The 17,893-nt window shown below is 41.1% G+C and overlaps 1 protein-coding gene across 1 annotated transcript; it reads left to right on the top strand.

Moving 5' to 3' along the window:
- Positions 1-385: 385 nt before the first annotated feature.
- On the top strand, positions 386-15,974 carry rin1b (Ras and Rab interactor 1b). The gene is made up of 11 exons (XM_062444566.1): positions 386-529; positions 1,748-1,862; positions 2,108-2,180; positions 2,785-2,876; positions 3,593-3,759; positions 4,268-4,561; positions 4,961-5,525; positions 9,999-10,307; positions 11,244-11,375; positions 12,310-12,479; positions 15,651-15,974. The coding sequence occupies exons 1-11, from the start codon at positions 386-388 to the stop codon at positions 15,972-15,974; spliced, it is 2,385 nt and encodes a 794-aa protein (XP_062300550.1).
- The last annotated feature ends 1,919 nt before the right edge of the window (positions 15,975-17,893 follow it).

Consider the following 17,893-nt stretch of genomic DNA (forward strand, 5'->3'; position numbering starts at 1 on the left):
TTCAGTAATTTTTTACTCAACATCTCAAATCAGACTCGTGGTAATGCAGTCACAGTCTGATTGGATTTTGTGGAACTTTTATGTCGCCACCATGAGACATTCATAGTGATTTCATGCTGGCAGCTCAGCGTAGATGAGGTTGGTGCCGCCAATAAGATAGAGGAAAGCCGAGATGAAGAGCTCAGTAAAATAAGACAGTTTGATAATGAGGGGTGCTTTATCATGAGCAAAACCTTTATTTGCCTCTTAGCCAAAGTAGTGTCCATTTTAACCGGCCGCACTAAAAAACGCCTAACAACTGGTCTAACAGCAATATTAAACACCATATTTGACGAACAGGAAGAACTCATCTGATGTCTTTTGTATGATAACCTCTTTGTTTCAGATGCAGGCGTTGGCCAGCACCCAGCGAGGCTCTCCGAAAGCCTTCAGCGTCCTGGATCGTCTTCTGCTGACACATCCGGTGTGGCTGCAGCTGTCACTCAACCAAGACTCTGCCCTCTACATCCTGCTCAGAGAGCCTGTTGGGGTGAGGACCAATCAATCATATTGATCAGTCAAAAGAACTGATGACACAAGGAAAACATTATCCATCGGATCATGTGTAAGATGACTTATTAAAGTTAAAAAGAAGTTAACAATGTGTAGAATTGCAACAAATAGTTGATATATCAATTGACCATTAGACAGAAACATAATTTGCAACTATTTTGCTACTCAAACGTGAACATTTGATGGACTTTGCTGTCATACATGATTTTTGTCACCTTTTGACTCTAAACTTTGGTTCATCTCTACAAACGTCATACTTTAAAGTAATAGCTCAACATGCTGGTAACATGCTTTCTTTTTAAGAGTTAGATGAAAAGATCAATACCCCTCTTACATCTCTGTGTGTTAAGTAAAAAGCTGTAGAGCCCAGCGGTGATTAGCTTAGCTGCATAATGACTTGAAGCCGAGGGAAACAGCTAGCCTGAACTCTGTCCAGTACCAGAATTTGCTTAGCAGGAACTTTACTGGTGTGTTGAGACAGAATGCAAAGCAAAATTTAGATGGGCGATGGCATATAAAGACAAATTTGCCTTGGGTGCAAATTAAAAAGTGTGCATGTCCCAGGGCTTTACGAATCCATACTTATAGAAAGAAAGAAATAGAAAGAAGCAGAGTTTCAGGGGAGTTTAGAGTCACGCGAATACCATAAGGCAAAAATCTGCTTTGCGTTCTGTCTAAACACGCTATAAAGCTTACACATGAACACAGTATATCTTGTTTCAATAAACCACACACAAACAGAAATGTAAAAGACATAGGGGCACCTGAATGCTGTAATATACCAGGCTAGCTGTTTACTCCTGTTTCCAGTCTTTATGCTAAGCTAAGCTAATTGCTTGCTGGCTTGAGCTCTGTACTGAATGTATAAACATGAGACTGATATCAGTCTTTTTTTAATCTAACTCTCAGAAAAAAAGCAAATCTTAAACATATTTCACAAAATATTAAGTTTTTTCTTTAAGCTAATTATCATCCATTTCTTGTTAGCTTGCTAATAGCAAACCACCACCTCCATCAGGTTGACGGAGGACCATAAAAGTTGACATTAAACACTGACTTAAAAGAGGGGTTGGAGTGTAAAGAAACTTTTATTCATCTACTATCTTCTTAAAAATCTATGAAGAAAAACATTTCTATAAAAAAACACATCTTTATATTTTATTCTTCTCTCTGTGATTTTTTTTGGTGCTTACAGACATTTTTGGTGCGCAAATGCAGCTCCAGCCAGAGGAAGGTGCTGTGTTTGAGAGTAACAGCTGACAGAAGTTCCTCCTGTATTAAGGAGTGCTTCATCTGTGAGGAAGACTCCAGTGAGTATCAAACAAGCTTAGCGCACATCATCCGCCTGCGGGTCGTAGCAGTACACATAACACACACATTTCTCTGCTGACAGTTTGTGGGGTAGTGCAGTTCTTACACTTACTGGGTGAAATGATGTGGGAAAAGAGGATGGATCCTCCAAATTGCTTGCAGCTGCCATACTACCTGCTAAATGTGAGCAAGTCTCCCACTGCCTCCACAGCTGTCAATCAAACTCTGTCTGTTCTGTAACCAGCATTCGCCTTGGAGAGCTCAGCACTCAGCTTCCCCGACCTGTGTCGACTGGTGGCCTTCTACTGTGTCAGCAGGTGATATATTACTGTGCTTTTAACTCATGCACCACACAGCCACAAGTATATAGGCACCCCCTTCTAAATAATTCTGAGGGCGTTTTTCAGGGTTTGGGCTAAACTATTTATTTCCAATGAAGGGATATTTTAAAGGTGCAGTTGCATTTAGCATAACATACTTGGTGGAAATGTCATATAATATTCATAAAGTTGTTTTAATTAGTGTATAATCACTTGAAAATAAGAATGATTGTGTTGCACCGTTTCTACTATACTCCAGTGTAGACAAACCAAACACTGGCTATGGAAAGGGACTTTCACATTTTTCACGATTTCTGCAGCCCCCGCAGGTTCTCCTACACACTTCAAAGGGGCAGGTGAGGGGAAGGGGCATTCAGTTGGTTCCAATCTGCAACCTCACCACTAGATGACACTAAATCCTCCACACTACACCTTTAATGTTACAGCATAAAGTATGTTAGATAATGGTAGTTGATGTGCTTCAACTTTGTTGTTTAGGGAAGAGAAAACCCTGTTCTTGTTACAGCATGGCAATTCCCTCGTGCACAAACCAAGACCCATAAATAACACAGATTTTTGTAATTCATCGTTTTGTCTGCAGGGATGTGTTGCCTTTCCCTCTTCAGCTACCAGACGCCATCGCTGAAGCCACAACGCACAGGCAGCTGGAGGCCATCTCTCACATGGGACAAGGTACAGTCATTGTACTTTAGATTTCACCCTTTTCAAATTCACCAGGTACTTTACTTTTGTCTCTCTTTTAGATCTTTTTCAAATATTTTGTACCACTTCTGCCACATTTCCTATTAACCAAATTAAGAAAAAACAACACAGAAAGAGAGTATAAATATGAACATTTTGTTCCTCTGTAAGGTTTTCTCTTCAGTAAATGAGCTTTCAGGTCTGTTAACTTAATTTCATGAAGCAATCACTGTTCAGATATAAAAGTAAGTCAGTATGAGAAAGTAATCTAATAATTCAGTGAACTAGTAACTGCCAGCTTTCATCTATTTTAACATGGTGATTTGTACTGATGCAATGCACCAGCATAGAGCGAGGTGTGATTTTATGATGGCTAAAAATGACACAGGTAAGATACAGTACAGTATGTGTCACGTTGTGTTTTTGCAGCTCAAACACATCCAGACTCTTTCTCACAATGTGTTCTGCATATCTCACAGTAGATAAACTTACAATTTAAAGTAAATGTCCTGCTTCTTTGGGTTTTCTTTTGCAAAATAACTAACTTAATAAAAATAAATCATTTCCCCAATGGTTCTCAAGCGAGCAAGGTCTACTACATTTTACTTTTAAGTTTAGATTTCCTGCGTTGGTAAATTGTGATTATTGGGTCATAAAATCGAAAGTGGTATCTGCCTTATCTTATTCTTTTGTGGTTCTGCCTCTAGACTTCTGGAGCTTGCCGACTGCTTCTGAGATCCAAAATGGACCGGTGGACCTGGATGAAACAACCAGCGGCAGCCAGGGCCAGACGGCGGTGAACCTGCTGACCCAAGGCAGACAAGGCAAACTCTGCTTCATCAACCCGCTCTTCCTGCAGCTGGAAGTCAGCAAGGTCTGAATATGGTTACTCCTCTTTTAGCGATTTCACTTTAATTTAAAGTTTGCATGGTCATTTTTAAGATAGAGCAAGATCAATGAAATCTGCTTGAAAATGCATCTTCAAATTTGTGGGAAAAGTCAAGGGTTTTTTTGTTCCGGAAAACGTCCAGGCTAGCAGAATAGCTTTATGGACAGTTGGTCCATCTTGGTTCAGATTGAAATATCTCAACAACTATTGGATATATAACTATGAAATACATTCATGATCCCTAGATGATGAATCTGACTGACTCTAGCGCCACCATGAGGTTAAACATTGTAAACATTAACCTCACAGAGATGCTAGCATGATTGTAGACTCCTAGTCTTTGTTTTAAGTTACACCCATTACAAATGCTCTAAATCCATCACACTTTTCTGCTAATAAAACTACTGTTCTGTTCATTGACTTAAACATTTCATGCATCAGTGGCTGAGTGCTCAGTGAAATATTGAATCCTCTTTTTATTTTACCACAGCAGCCACAACTCACAAACCACAGTGCCTCCAATAAAAGGCACCGCTTCAAGCGCAGCATGCGGCTCCGGCTCTCCGAGTCCTCCATGAATCTGTCCCTCGAAGGGGTCGGCTCCTACTCACCTCCCCCGTCAGTGGAGCATCCCGGCGGGTCAGAGCGGCTGCAAAAGTCCGGCGACAACCCACAGAGGAGAGTTCACGCTGGGGCAGGAGTCTTGAGGAGAACCCCTGCTGTATCACCCGGGTCTGCAGAGGAAGATGACATGATTTCTGCCTACGTGCCACAAGTAATAACAGTAGTTTACATCTTCTTTCATTCCTTAAGTGACAGCCTAATAAATGTTTTTGTTATTAGTTTAAATAGGCGTTACACAATGTCCATTTACTTGCATTTTTTTGAGCTCCTAAAGTCAAGAAGAAATTGTCTGGTACTTGTTAGTCATAGGAAGATTGAGGAATTATTCAAAAGCACTGTTTTGCAGTAGACCTCATCATCACTCCTGTCTCATTATTTACTCAGTTACCGGCAATTTTATTCATTCATCCATTTTTTATTGACAAGAAAGAAATGTCATCTAGTTTTTAGGTAACCCTTGTCTGTCATGTGTCAGTCTGTGATTCATCCCCTGATATTGTTTGTGCACACCAAAAAAGTGCAATAATCTTACTATAAAAGTATCACTTTTCTCCTTGTTAAGACATCTGCCAAGGAGGAAGATCCTCCAATGCCCCAGCCGTCTGCCCGAGCAGAGGAGCCAGGCATTGAGGTGGCAGTTCTGGCCTTGGATCGTCGCCCTGCTCCCTCCCTGGCCGAGCTCGACAGCAGCAGCTCCTTCAGCAGTATGGATGAGGAAAATGACTCCGATTCAGATCCAGAAAGCATGGCCCAATTCCAGATGCACACCTACCAGCGCCCGCCACTGTTGCGCTCTCGAGGCCGCGGTGGGTTGCATCGCATGAGCGAGGCGTTTGTGTGTTTCTTTGCTCCGGACAAGCGGCTGACACGACTGGTGGAGGAGCTGTCCAGAGATAGACGCTCCATCTTTGGAGGCATGGTTCAGGACTTCCTCATGGCACAGAGAGGGGCGCTCAAATCCTTGGCTGCCTCTTCATCATCATCAGTGTCCTCTTCCTCATCACGTGTGACGTCTGTGCAGATCCTGCAGGGTCTACGGCTCTTTCTGTCCCAGATGAAGTGCTGCCTGCTGGACAGTGGAGAGCTGGAGCCTCCCATTGACACCCTGGTGCCAGAGAGCGAGAAAGGTAAACCCCCCCCCCCCCCCCCCCAAAAAAAAAAAAAACCTGATGTGTCAATGCAGAATCATTTCTCAATGTTAAGCTATTTTGTAAAAGTGAATAAATACTCTTTACAGCCACAAAAACTACAATTACTGTTGCAGCCCAAAGTAATTTTTCAGTTGTAAAAGCTGAGACCAAATAAAACAGGATAGACTGGAAATTGTATTTCACACTTTTGCAACTAATTGAAAAATATAAAAACTTGACTCACCTTTGCTTCCAGCAGTGGCACTCAGTGGTCACCAGTGAAAGACTTGTTGCACCAGGCAGCTCTCAGGTGTAAATTATCCTTGTGATCTGTTATACAATCAACTTCTCTATTAATCATTGAAAAGCGATCAACTAACTATCAATAAAGCCATCAATTACAACTTATAAACCCATTATAAAGCGCTTCTTAGGAAGTCACTTTAAACATACTGTACATCACTAACAGTTTTTAAAATGTTTGTTTCAGAAAATTTGCAGTTTTGCAATAAAATGAATGCAATGTATTCGTATAATCAGTACGTTTTTTTTCATTTGTGCATGAAAGAGAGAATTAAATGTGCCAACAAGTCAAGTTCTTATTCTTTTTACTTACCTTCAAAAGTAGCAGAATAAAGTGCAGTAATCCTAAATGTAAAAACATTAAAACAGTTCCCTTTAATGTTTAACACAATCATTTATGATTAATGATTAATCCACCTTAATAAGGATGCATGAAGTGAGATTTATACTTATAGCTAAGATACACATAAACATCTCTGCAGACCTACGCAGAGAAGGGAGTTATGGGTAATATTGGGTCACAGAGGAGTTGAATTACATATATCTTAAATCAAAATGACGCAATGTGTGGTCCTGAGCCTTGTACAAGCTGATCGATTGATCCAACTTCCTGTCTGGAGGTGGGTTTGAAACAAAACACCAGAACTTAACTGGACACATTAACATTATACCCAAAGAGACAGAGAGGCATGAAGCAGCTTTATTAATCAATCTACTTATTCATTTCTTATAACGTATGCCTTATTAGAAAGTTGCAGAGCTATATGCATAAAAGTCATTTTACTGGACTCTGATCTTTTGATTTCAGTGGCAAATAAACTCCAAAGTTAGTCTCACTGAGTGAATCATTTAATTGAATTTAGCAGACTGCGCTGGGTTACATTTTGAGCTCAATTTTCTCGACCGTGTGAATTTCTCATATGCATACATGATTAGTTTATTACATCAAAACACAGAGACAGTGAGAGCAGCAGGGGACCAGCGTAGCGAGAGAGAGAGAGAGAAAGAGAGAGAGAAATGTGGAAAAAATAACTGTACTATTAGAAATCACTGATTTAATAGAGCACAGCGCCAGAGGACGCAGGTCTATGGAAACAGACAGCCTTTTTCTGATAAATGGTGGGCTGCCCAGGCTCCAGTGAAAGGCACTGTCAACACAAAGTAGTTTGCGTGGGGGGCAGAGCCTCATTCACTGGAGCTCATATTGTCTCTGGTATTTAGAAAACAGCATTAGGAAAGCCCGACGTGCCCGCACTCACATCCATCGCATTCAAACCGTGATTCTTCTCATTATTGTAAAGCTATCCCAGTGTGTTACTTTGTTAGGGTTTGTAGTCAGATCTTTTGACTCAGTCCTGTGCGTAGGTATTGCTTTTTTGGACTTGTTTGTGTGAGGCAGGGTGAGTGTTTGCAGGTGTGTTTGTGTGTAAATGTGTGATGATGGATGGTTGCCTGGCAGTGCAGAGGCTTCAGGGGAGAGAGAGATAGAGAGAGAGAGAGAGAGTGCTCGGCCTTCCTTCCTCCTTTCCTTCCTTCCTGTGCTCCGATTCTGATTTATCTCGCATTGCGTCGGTGGGAGGCATTTGCATTTTTTTTTTCTCCCCCTCGTTTATCATAAAAAGATATCACAGTCCCACGCTCACTTGAAGAGCAGCACGAATCAGGGGAGGGTGGGAGGGAGGGATAGAAATAGGTAGGTTACTTTGAAATTGTAATCAGTTACTGATCTGTGAGTAATAGCTGACAAAAATGTGCTTTTTTTTCGCCACAACAAACCAGTAACTCACAAAGATGTAATCCTGCTACATGTAATCTATTACTCTCCAGAGCTGATAAGACAGAGAGGGATCCAGAGAGGGAGGAGAGGGATCCAAAGAGGGAGGAGAGGGAGGTAGAGAAACAGAGGATGGAGGGAGTGAATGATTAATCACAAAGGGGAATGATATAGTAAGGTAGATGTGGTGGATTATACGGCAGGGAAACATGAAGGATGGAGAGGAGGGAGAGGAGGATATTGATGATGAGTGGAAAACAGTGTACGCTGGAGGATTGTTACCCACCTAGTCAGGACTGCCCACTGACTGCTGGAGAATCACTGAGTGTGTGTGTGCGCGTGCGTTTCCACGTGTGAGACCATGCATGCATGTGTACTGCACGTATATGAGTTTGTGTATCACATATCACTGTTGTCAGGCCAAAAAAAGAACTGCATCTCATTTGGGAAATAAACTTATTTTTTTTCTCTCAGAGTGTGATGACTTGAGGAGATTGATACCCCTCTCATGTCTGTGTGCCAGGACGTAGTTAGCTTAGCGTAGCAAAAAAAACAACCCAAAACACTGAAAGCAGAGCGGAAACAACTAGCCTGTTTCTGTTCATAAATAAGACCACCAACACATCTAAAGCTTTCTCATTAACTTCTTATATTTAATGTGTTTTGTTTGTGCACATTGTCAGGTCTATATTTTTATTTTCTAAATTCTAGTTTTTTTTAAAAACAGCTCTTTATTTATCTTACACTGGCCCTTTATGAAACCCCTTACTTCAGCCTCTGACTGAAACAGCTCCTGTCTCTTTAAGGACCCAAATACTCGACAGACTATGTAAACAAACAGTAGTATTCAGATTTTGCTTCTTTTTTCCCATACTTCTCAAATACTACTGAACAACCCTAAAAACAAGACCATTTGTGGGCATGCACAAAAAATCTAATAATTTTTAACATTAACATCCGATATCATAACAGTGTAGAAATGATCACAAAAAGCCAGATATGTCTCCTTGAACAAAAACCAGCTGGGGACAGTGACTATGGGCAGCTTTTCAGTCTTGTTGTCACAGTCAGGTTGCCAGATTTGGTACATTTGTGCTTGTTTTGAGACCTATGCCAGGTGTGTGTAGGCTTTTTTTCTCTCCTTTGCATCAGAGATTAGCAGGCGAGATGTTTCCTCCGATTTCATTTTTAATGACAAACTAAGCTTAGCGGCCTCCTGGCTCTAGCACCATACTTAACGCACAGATTTATCTAAGTATTCCTCAAAAATACTCTTTGCATAATATCATTGAGCTAGAAAAAAGGTAGAACATCCAACTTTAAGCCCTGCAAACTCCTCCCAGTAGTTCCTGGACAATAGTAAAGTACTGTTCCCGGAGCAGGGACTTGTTGACTCCAGGAAATATGAAAGAGAACATGTAGAATTTGGGAAATTTCAATCAAAATGCAGGTTAGGTTCTGGTCATGTATGTAGGTAAATGTGTGAACTAGAGGGCCTTTCTATGTTGCAAGCTATAGTGAAGAGTAACCGTATAAAAAGTCCTTTATACTATGATATTTTAAAAGCATTTCACAAAAAGTGGACACGAAATACGAAAAAAAACACAATCTGATGCAATGCAGTTCAACAGCCCTGCAATAATGTCTACCATTGTGAAAGTCAATTTTTGTCAAGTCTGTGTCAGAAAGAATGAACTTGTGTTTTTGTGATACTGGATTACATGATATTTTTTAAAGATGGTGTGCTGTTTGAGTTTTATTTGTTTTTTATTTTTGTCTCATGAGCTCAAACAGCCATTTAAGTTCCACTTTTCCGTTTCTTGACAATATCTCACTTCTTGACAAATTCCATGTTTTTTTAATGTTGTATCCAGATATTAATCCGTAAATCCTGATATACTATAAAGCAGAATCTATACCAAATCTATAATCTAGTAGAATCCTAAAACAGGACATTGGCAGGAAATACAAAGTGGGACAGGATCATTTGAAATATAAACTTTTTATGTACTCAAATGATACTGATAGGCTTTTAATTTCAGTGTTGGACAGCAGTTTTAAGTCTGAAGCATATCCAAGAGTCAAAATGCAAATCACCTGTACACAAGATGTTAGGGTTGATTATGTTTTCTGTGTATATGTCAGCTGAAAACATTAAAAACACACTCTTTTTTCACCCTAATGGCTCCATTGCTATGATCAGCATCTTTCTGGGCCTCTTGCCAGCACCGCGAGATATGTAGACACCAACAAATGACTAAATAAATGGAAATCACAAGCAACGTCATCTTCAAAAAGCTGTCAGTTTCACAGATGTATAAAAATACTCAGCCCTCAGCATCAGTCTATCAGAGCATTTCCCCAAAACAATGAACTCTTCTTTCTGTCCTCAGACCTGGCGCTGGAGCGGGCCATGTTCTCCTGCATACTCAGACCTCTGAAGTCCCACCTTGAAAAAGCCCTGATGGCGTTGCACAATCAGGATGGCTCTAACGAGCGCCTCACCCAGAACATGCTGCTTCTGAGAGGGGACGATGCCATGGACCAGCTCGGTGTGCAAACGGGCGTCCCGGACAGCCGTGAGGTGGAGAGAGTGAAGCAGAAGCTGGTCCTGATGCAGCGGACACACTCGCCTATCGATAAGGTCCTCCTTCTGCTGCAAGTCTGCAAATGTGTCCACAAGGCAATGGGGACCTTATATGGTGAGACTCGTTGATGCTACCTGGTCGGAAATGTGTATTGTTGCTGCTGTTAAGATTTCAGACCCAAATTACATGGATTCTAGAAACAGAAATATTTCAGTCTTGTTTTGAATGGTGCTTCCTTAAAGGTCCAGTGTGTAGAATTTAGAGGCATTTAGTGGGACAGACTTGGTATATTTTAATCAGTGTATAATCCCATGAAAATATGAATTGTCGTGTTTTCGTTACCTCAGAATGAGTCCTTTATATCTACACAGAGAGTGGGTCCTCTTCCACGGAGGCCACCATGTTGCACTGCCATGTTCCTACAGTAGCCCAGATCGGACAAACTACACAGTGGCTCTAGAGCGGATGGCTTACATTTTTTGCAAGTCTAGTGGCCACCGTAGGTCCTCCTACATGCTTAAAAGGGAGGGTGAGGGGTATTTGTTTGCAATCTTCATCATGACCACTAGATGCCACTTAATCCTACACACTGGTCCTTTAAGAGGAATGAAAGTCAACAGACTTTGCAGAGGCAAATGTCTTGTCATTTTCAAAAGCTCCACACCTCAAATATATTGTGTCTGCGTGAGCTGCAGCACAACCTGTCTGTTTATCATCACGACCTGCTGTCACTCCTGGCAGAAATGTAATGCATCATCATATCAATGCAGTCGTATATTGAGAATAATTTTGGTACTGGTGTAGAGTAGCATATTTCATATTTATACCAATCTGTTATTAGTCAGGTAGCAACTATGGTACGGTCATTTTAAAAAGTTAAACATAAGCTAGATATAAGAAAGTACAGTTGCTGATGTGGTGATATGTTTCATGACCTTTCTTACAATTTGAACCCAGATTGAAACACATATTTGGACCACAGCACAAAGTGTCAGAAAATATAAGATGTTAGCTTCTTCTTATACTGTCCTCTTGTTGTTTTCTTTGCAGGACAGGAAGTGAGTTGGGAGGACTTCCTGCCATCGTTGTCATACTTGATTGTGCAGTGTAATAGGCCTCACATTCTGATAGAGGTGGAGTACATGATGGAGCTGCTGGAGCCGTCCTGGCTCGGAGGAGAGGGTACGACGTAATCATAAACACTATATGTAGCCTGAAAAAAGTGCAACCGGGTTTCCTTGAGGACAAACGCCTTTTAAATTTGTTAAATCAAGACACAAATTCTATTGTCTATTTGTGAAAATGTTGTTTGGTGTTTCACATGACAAAAGTGACCATGTCAGTAAAGCACATTGTTTCACCATTCATGTTTCTTAAAAGCTGTGATCACTTATTTATACATACTGTAAATAAAATAGGCTCATAATGTTTTCAGTCAGCAGTTAATTGCAGTGTTTGTGTGCACAGTCACAGTCATGAGTTTGATTACTTTATACTCAACGTGACAGAATCTGAAATGATTTTCTCAACATTATAAGTTTATCTCAAGTGACTTAAGACTTTGTTTGGAATTACATTTTATGATTTAAAAGAGTTGAAACCCTACCAAAGTAGAGATATCATGGATGGTGCCACCAACATATTTAGAGAGAGAAGAGATCAACTTCATATACTGTACATTTACTTTTCTTTCTTGGTGTTTACATTTTAAAGTGGTTGGCTAAAGATCTGGTTCTTTAGCTGTTAAATGCTCGAGTAATTTCACCAGCTAGTTTCTAGCTTAGTCTGTCTGTGCTTGGTGCTGGACATGTAGCGTACCGTTGGTTTATCAGAGGTGTTTTCGCTGCCTGATGCAGCTGAACAGTTAAGTTTTGGGCGATAAAAACAAAACAATGAGTTGAAAGATGCTAAAATGCTCCATACATCAGCTTTGGGTGATTAGATTTTCTAAAGTGAATCATTTCATATATTTTCCTTTACGTCCTTACTTGTAAAATACAAGTCAGTTTTTAATTTGTACACTGCTGGACATTGTAGGTATCATTTAATTACTTTAGAGTGTATATGGTGCAAGATTTAGTCCAATTTCTAACTTTCTAACTTTTTTTTCTTACAGGTGGATACTACCTGACCAGTGTGTATGCCAGCCTGCATCTGATCCAGAGCCTGGACCAGAACAAACCGTTCTCAGGCTGCCTGATGCCGGAGACCCAAGAGGCGCTGAAGGAGTGGAGCTGCAGACGGAGCCAAGAGGCCCAGAAACAAAAAGAGAACCGGCACAGCCAGGTAGGCACCAGATGTTTTATTATAGCTCTGCTGCACCACAGAAATAGTGACAGTGTTGTGTGTTTGTTTGCTTTATGCTAATCTTCTTTGGAGCTGTCACACATAGCGGCACGAAGTGTTGACTGATGTGTGGACAGTTGGTTTCTATGCTGTGAATAATTTCAATGGGATATTCTTCGTTGTACTATGTGAATGGTTTTATGGCAAAAATAAATTTAAGTAATTGATTTTTTGTTTTGTTTTTGCTGTACTGGAAAATACTGGAAATGCTTTATTTTACTGGTCCTTTCATTTCATAACAAATTCAACGTTTTTAAAAATGTAATTTGCAGATATTTAACGGTTAATCAAGTTTCAAGTCAGTTCATTTTATTTGGATTCCTATTTGTTAATTCTGCATAAATTCTTGAGAAATTCGACTTTAAGTGACAGAAAATGCTCATGTTTTGAAACTTTGACCATGTTTAACATACATATCTGACATCATAACTATAAAAATATCACAAAATCACAAATAGCATGAAAACAAAAAAAAAACATCTGGGGACAGTGACCATGACTCTGACGCCTGCTATTATTATCATTAGTCATACTACTATTATTATTTTTGTTATTGTTATCATTGTTGTTGCTGTGCTTCTGTGTCTCTCTCCTCTCTTCTTCTTTCTCTCTCAATCCAACCAGTCAAAGCAGGTGGCCGCCCACCTAGAGCCCGCTTCTGCTCAAGGTTTCTTTCTGTTAGAAGGGTGTTTTTTTCACCACGCGCTTACAAATAGGGGAATATTGGACCTCTGTACAATAAATACTTCAGTCTAGACCTGCTCTATATGAAAAGTGCCTTTTTGACTCCAAGAACTGTGGCAGGGAAAGGTTGAAATTTAGGAAATGTTATCCCTGGTTTCCCTAAGTCAAAATGCAGGTTAGGTTTGTAAGTTGCTGAAATGGTTCCTGGGTTCTGGAAAAGTTCCTGCAGTGGAAAAAGGCCATTAGAGAAACTGTACATGCTGCACAGGAAGGCAGAGAAACAAGGGGGGTAATGGAGGCCTAGCAGCTTATTGTAGCCCCCCTGTCAGGTTAATCCGGCCACGTATGTAGGTAAGAAGCGGTTGGCCTTTCCACTGACAGAAAATGCTTAGTTTGTATTAGTACTGGCATCTTAGATTCTTTCTCAAAACGCTTCAATGAGTTTATTCCTGTTATAAAATTGATACTAAATTACATTACAAAGACATTTTCTGAGAATGAACATTTGCTGGTGTCAGATATTGACTGTGTTCACCTACTAACTGATCGATCAGCGTTTCTTTTGTATCAGATGTGGGATTTTTGGATCTGATCTGATTCTGTAGTTTAACCCTGTTAGTTGAAAGTTTGTCGATTATTCTGCATTTCTGAGAGAGTCTTGTCATGTGCCTCTTCCTTGAGTGTGCAACTGACAACCAACCGGAATCTTTTATGCTTTTCAATGACATAAAGGACATAAACTGCAGCAAAAACAAAGGCCATAATCCTCCCAAAGAGGTCAGACGTTACATTAATTTTCCTGATGGCCATGCACGTTGAGCAACATCAGATTGTCCTCCATCAATGACAATGCTACATACTGTATCTGACTGGGGGCTGACCTCGGGTCTTACTGCTGCTTTGGATGTTGAAAACCTCTTATATGATAGAGATTGTGCATAAGAGGAATGATTTTGGGTCAAATAGTACGCTTATAGTAGGTCGCCTTCCAGAGCACACCTGGATTTCCCTCCTTTGCGTGCCAACACGTTTCAATTCATTTGAGGGCATTAGTTTTTAGACGTTTTTAGAGGTAATCCGCTGATCAGGAGCCGCCGGGCTTACGACAGGGCATGCACTAATGCTCCCACACTCTGACATTTACCTACACTCTCCTGTTATCACTCTCCCCCGGCCCCAGATTGGTATAGCGGTCCACCAGATGCCATGGAAAATAGGCATTGTCATCCACAACGTTTCTGTCTCGTCACGTGGTGCCTCTACTGGCTTCAAATAGCTGATCTAACTCACCCGGCAGCCAGATTTTCCACTGACACAGGCGGGGATCAGTGAGCCAAGTGCTATGAAGAAGTGGGCGGTCAGATAACATGAAATTTATTGAGCTGCATCTAACCATCGAAGCAGGCAAACACAATATGCACACGGACAGCGAGGAGCTCAGTGACTCTGTAAGTTTTGATGATGGCAGACCTGTTGATTGTAATTGCCGGTGTGTGTTTTTTTCCTCTTTTTTTTTTTTTAAGAGCGTATTTGGTCCCTTGTGCAATTGTTTATGTGTGTGTTTGGTGTGTATATATGTGTGTATGTGTGTGTTGGGGGAGGTGTGTGCAGGTAGGATGGGAGGTGTGTGTGTGATTGTATATGGCAGAGAAGAGGATTCTCACTGGTTTCTGATGATTGAAGGTTTTGCCAAAGGATTGTGTTCAGTATGGGGTTTTTATGTGTGTGTGTTTTAAAGAGAGAAGTGAGAGCGTCTGTAGGTGGTTGAATCTGACATTATATAATAGCTTAGGTACTTTACAATTGCTGGTAAATGTTTGAAGAGTAGCAATTGTTGAGGCAGACTTGTTAGTTATGTGTTTCCTCTCTTTATGTTCTTCTGGAAATGTCAAAAAAGTTTGTGTTTGGATTTGAGTGCAGAACGCTGCTTTGCAAAGGGAAAACTCCACCAGAACACCCAGTAGAGCGAGCTTAATGGATTATATTTGATGAGTTTGGACGTGGACACACTCTAGTGGATTAATACTGGGAGTTTATCAGTGAAACTGTAACATACAACAGAGAAAAGAGCAATTTCACAAAAAGATGCTTTTCGTATAAAGCTCTTGGACTTGTGCGTTTGTGTGTGGGAAGAGAGAATAGAGAGTTTTAGAGAGAATTTCTTTTGTCAACATCGTTTTGGCTCATTTATTGTAGTGGATGAACGGGCTGTGTGTTTGCACAGCTCTCATTGCTCCTCTGGCTCCATCTCTCTCTCCTCCCCCTCTTTTGCCCTCACTCCATAAGCCTCTTGACCTCTGTTTTGCATGAATACATGTATATGTTCACTCTTATTTTCTCACTCTTTATCTCTTCTTCTTCTCCTCTCCCTCCCTCCCTCCCTCCCTCCCTCCCTCCCTCCCTCCCTCCCTCCCTCCCTCCCTCCAGAGGTGCGTTCGGATACTGTTCCAGGACGGGGAGCGGAGCGCCGTGCGGACGTTGCAGTGGAGAGCAGGGGAGACCAGCCAGGCCCTGGCGCAGCTGTGTGCCACCACCTTCGAAGTGTCCGACCCGCAGCAATACACCCTGTACTGGCGCAGCGGCGGCGAGATGAGGGCCCTGCCGGCTCAGGCTCAGCCCCAGGACCTGGCCAGCCACACTGAGGGAGGCCCCTCGCTCTCCTACCTGAGGACCGACCACGACTTCAGCAAGATGCGGCGGCTCACCAGAGGTGGCGCCGTGGACCTGAGCGAGTCGGTGTGTGAGGAGTGAGTGGGAGGGATGGAGGAAGGAGGGAGGAGGAGGAGGAGTAGGAGGAGGATGAGGAGGAGGAGATGGATGATTTCTCTCGCTTTTTCTCTCTTTCTCTCTCTTGTTCTGTCTCTTTCTCTCCGGGCGGTGTGTTGTGTCTCGTCGTGGGTCAGGACTCGTTGTGAAAAACTACAGCCCTTCTCCAGACTAGGAGCAGACCTTCAGTGGTTAACTCTTCCCTAAATGGACCAACATGCAGAGCAGAACAGGCCCTGCATTGGGACTGTTGCCAAAAGTTGTACTATGTGCCACTGAGTGTGGCTGCTAGTGTAAAGGAGTGTACTATTTGTGACATGGAAAATGTGTAATAAATGGATTTGGTTGTTATTTGACACATGAACCCAGAGTTATAGCATGAAGGGATTACATCATTCAAACATGAGGAGGCTCAAATCCAAAGACAAATTCTGTGAAAGTACTGTTGCCTGGAAACAAAATCACTTTCTGTACACGCAAGAGAAGGCAAATTGTCCACTGCGGTGATGTAACCCTTTCACAGTATAGTTCTGGGTGAATCTAAAAGACACTTGGATGTTTTATTACTTCACTTTTATGTGTAAAAGTCTGCAAATCTTTGGATGGAACCACATTGTTAAATGATTTGGGGATACAAACCTTTATGTGCCCCCTTTTTTGAAATACAGTATGATTGACAAAAAAAGAAAAAAGGTGAGATGTTTTATAGCCAAGACCAAACTTCAATACCAAAGTGACAAAAACAAAGTCAGATAAAGAGGCCATTTTGTGCTACAACAGGTGTTTACTTTGAGAGAAATCGTGTTTATAAGCTCTAAGGAAGCTTTAAATCCGCTCTTTATTTTTAGAATCACCCACAGAGACAATTTTTATTTTTACTGTTTTGGGAAAAAAAGCGCAGACGTTCCTCCTTGCTTGAGTATTCTATTAAGTGTGTTTTTGGCAGGGCGAGTAATGGGCGAGTAGGAGGGAAGTGATAGAAAAGCATCAGCTCTCTGTTTTTAAAACCGTGTGAGGAAAAATAAATTCACATCTCCAGGCTGAGACGACCTGCATCAGATTTACTGAATGACTTCCGAATGTATTAAAATCTCTTTTTTTTTTCTCCGTGTCAGAGTTTAAACCTTTCAGAGCTGCATTCATTTCACGTTTTATCTCACTGCTTTTCAGTTTTACTGTTTCTCTTGGCCTGTACTGTAAAATAACACTGCATTTCGACCCTGGACTGAGAGAGGACAGTCTCACCAATAAAAACAACACTGATGACTGGTGGAATGTAAATGTAAGCCTCACCAGCGTCACCAGCGTCTGGCGACTCCTGCTGCAAGTCATCGTTATCAACTGACTGTTCAAACTCAATCTTTGTCATTATCAATTATCATTATTGTGTAATTTTAAAACTAACTTTTAATTGTTGGATTTGTTGGGTAGATATCAAACCTAAGTATGGATTTTCAACATATCTGGAGTTTCTAATCGGCTGAGGAGGTTTCATTTCGAGGACTATGATGTGTTTTTGGAACATAATTGCATGCTTTTTTTTTTTTTCATTTAACGTGAAGGTTCTGCGAATGTGGTGTGTGTGTGCGTGAAGCATGTGTTCATTGTGAGAGCTCACTATTTATTTTCAGTGTGGAAACACATTACTGTATTCTGTCAGGTAACTCAGTATCGCAATAAAAAAAATTGCAATATCTGTTCACAAAGTTGTTACATCCAGTTTTGTGTTGTGGTGGGATTTTGAAGCTTGTGTTACCAAAACTCAACAGCAGAGGGCAGCAGATAACAATACCATCGCTTCGGCTCTTCCTCTCAACTTCTCTTACCTATAGATAACTCTTTCTCCATGGTTTGTGGTTTTTAATGAGGGATAGTGCCAGATTTTTAATATTTCTCTTTCTATT

The sequence above is a fragment of the Scomber scombrus genome, chromosome 23 (assembly GCF_963691925.1).
Source record: "Scomber scombrus chromosome 23, fScoSco1.1, whole genome shotgun sequence".
Lineage (NCBI taxonomy): Eukaryota > Metazoa > Chordata > Actinopteri > Scombriformes > Scombridae > Scomber > Scomber scombrus.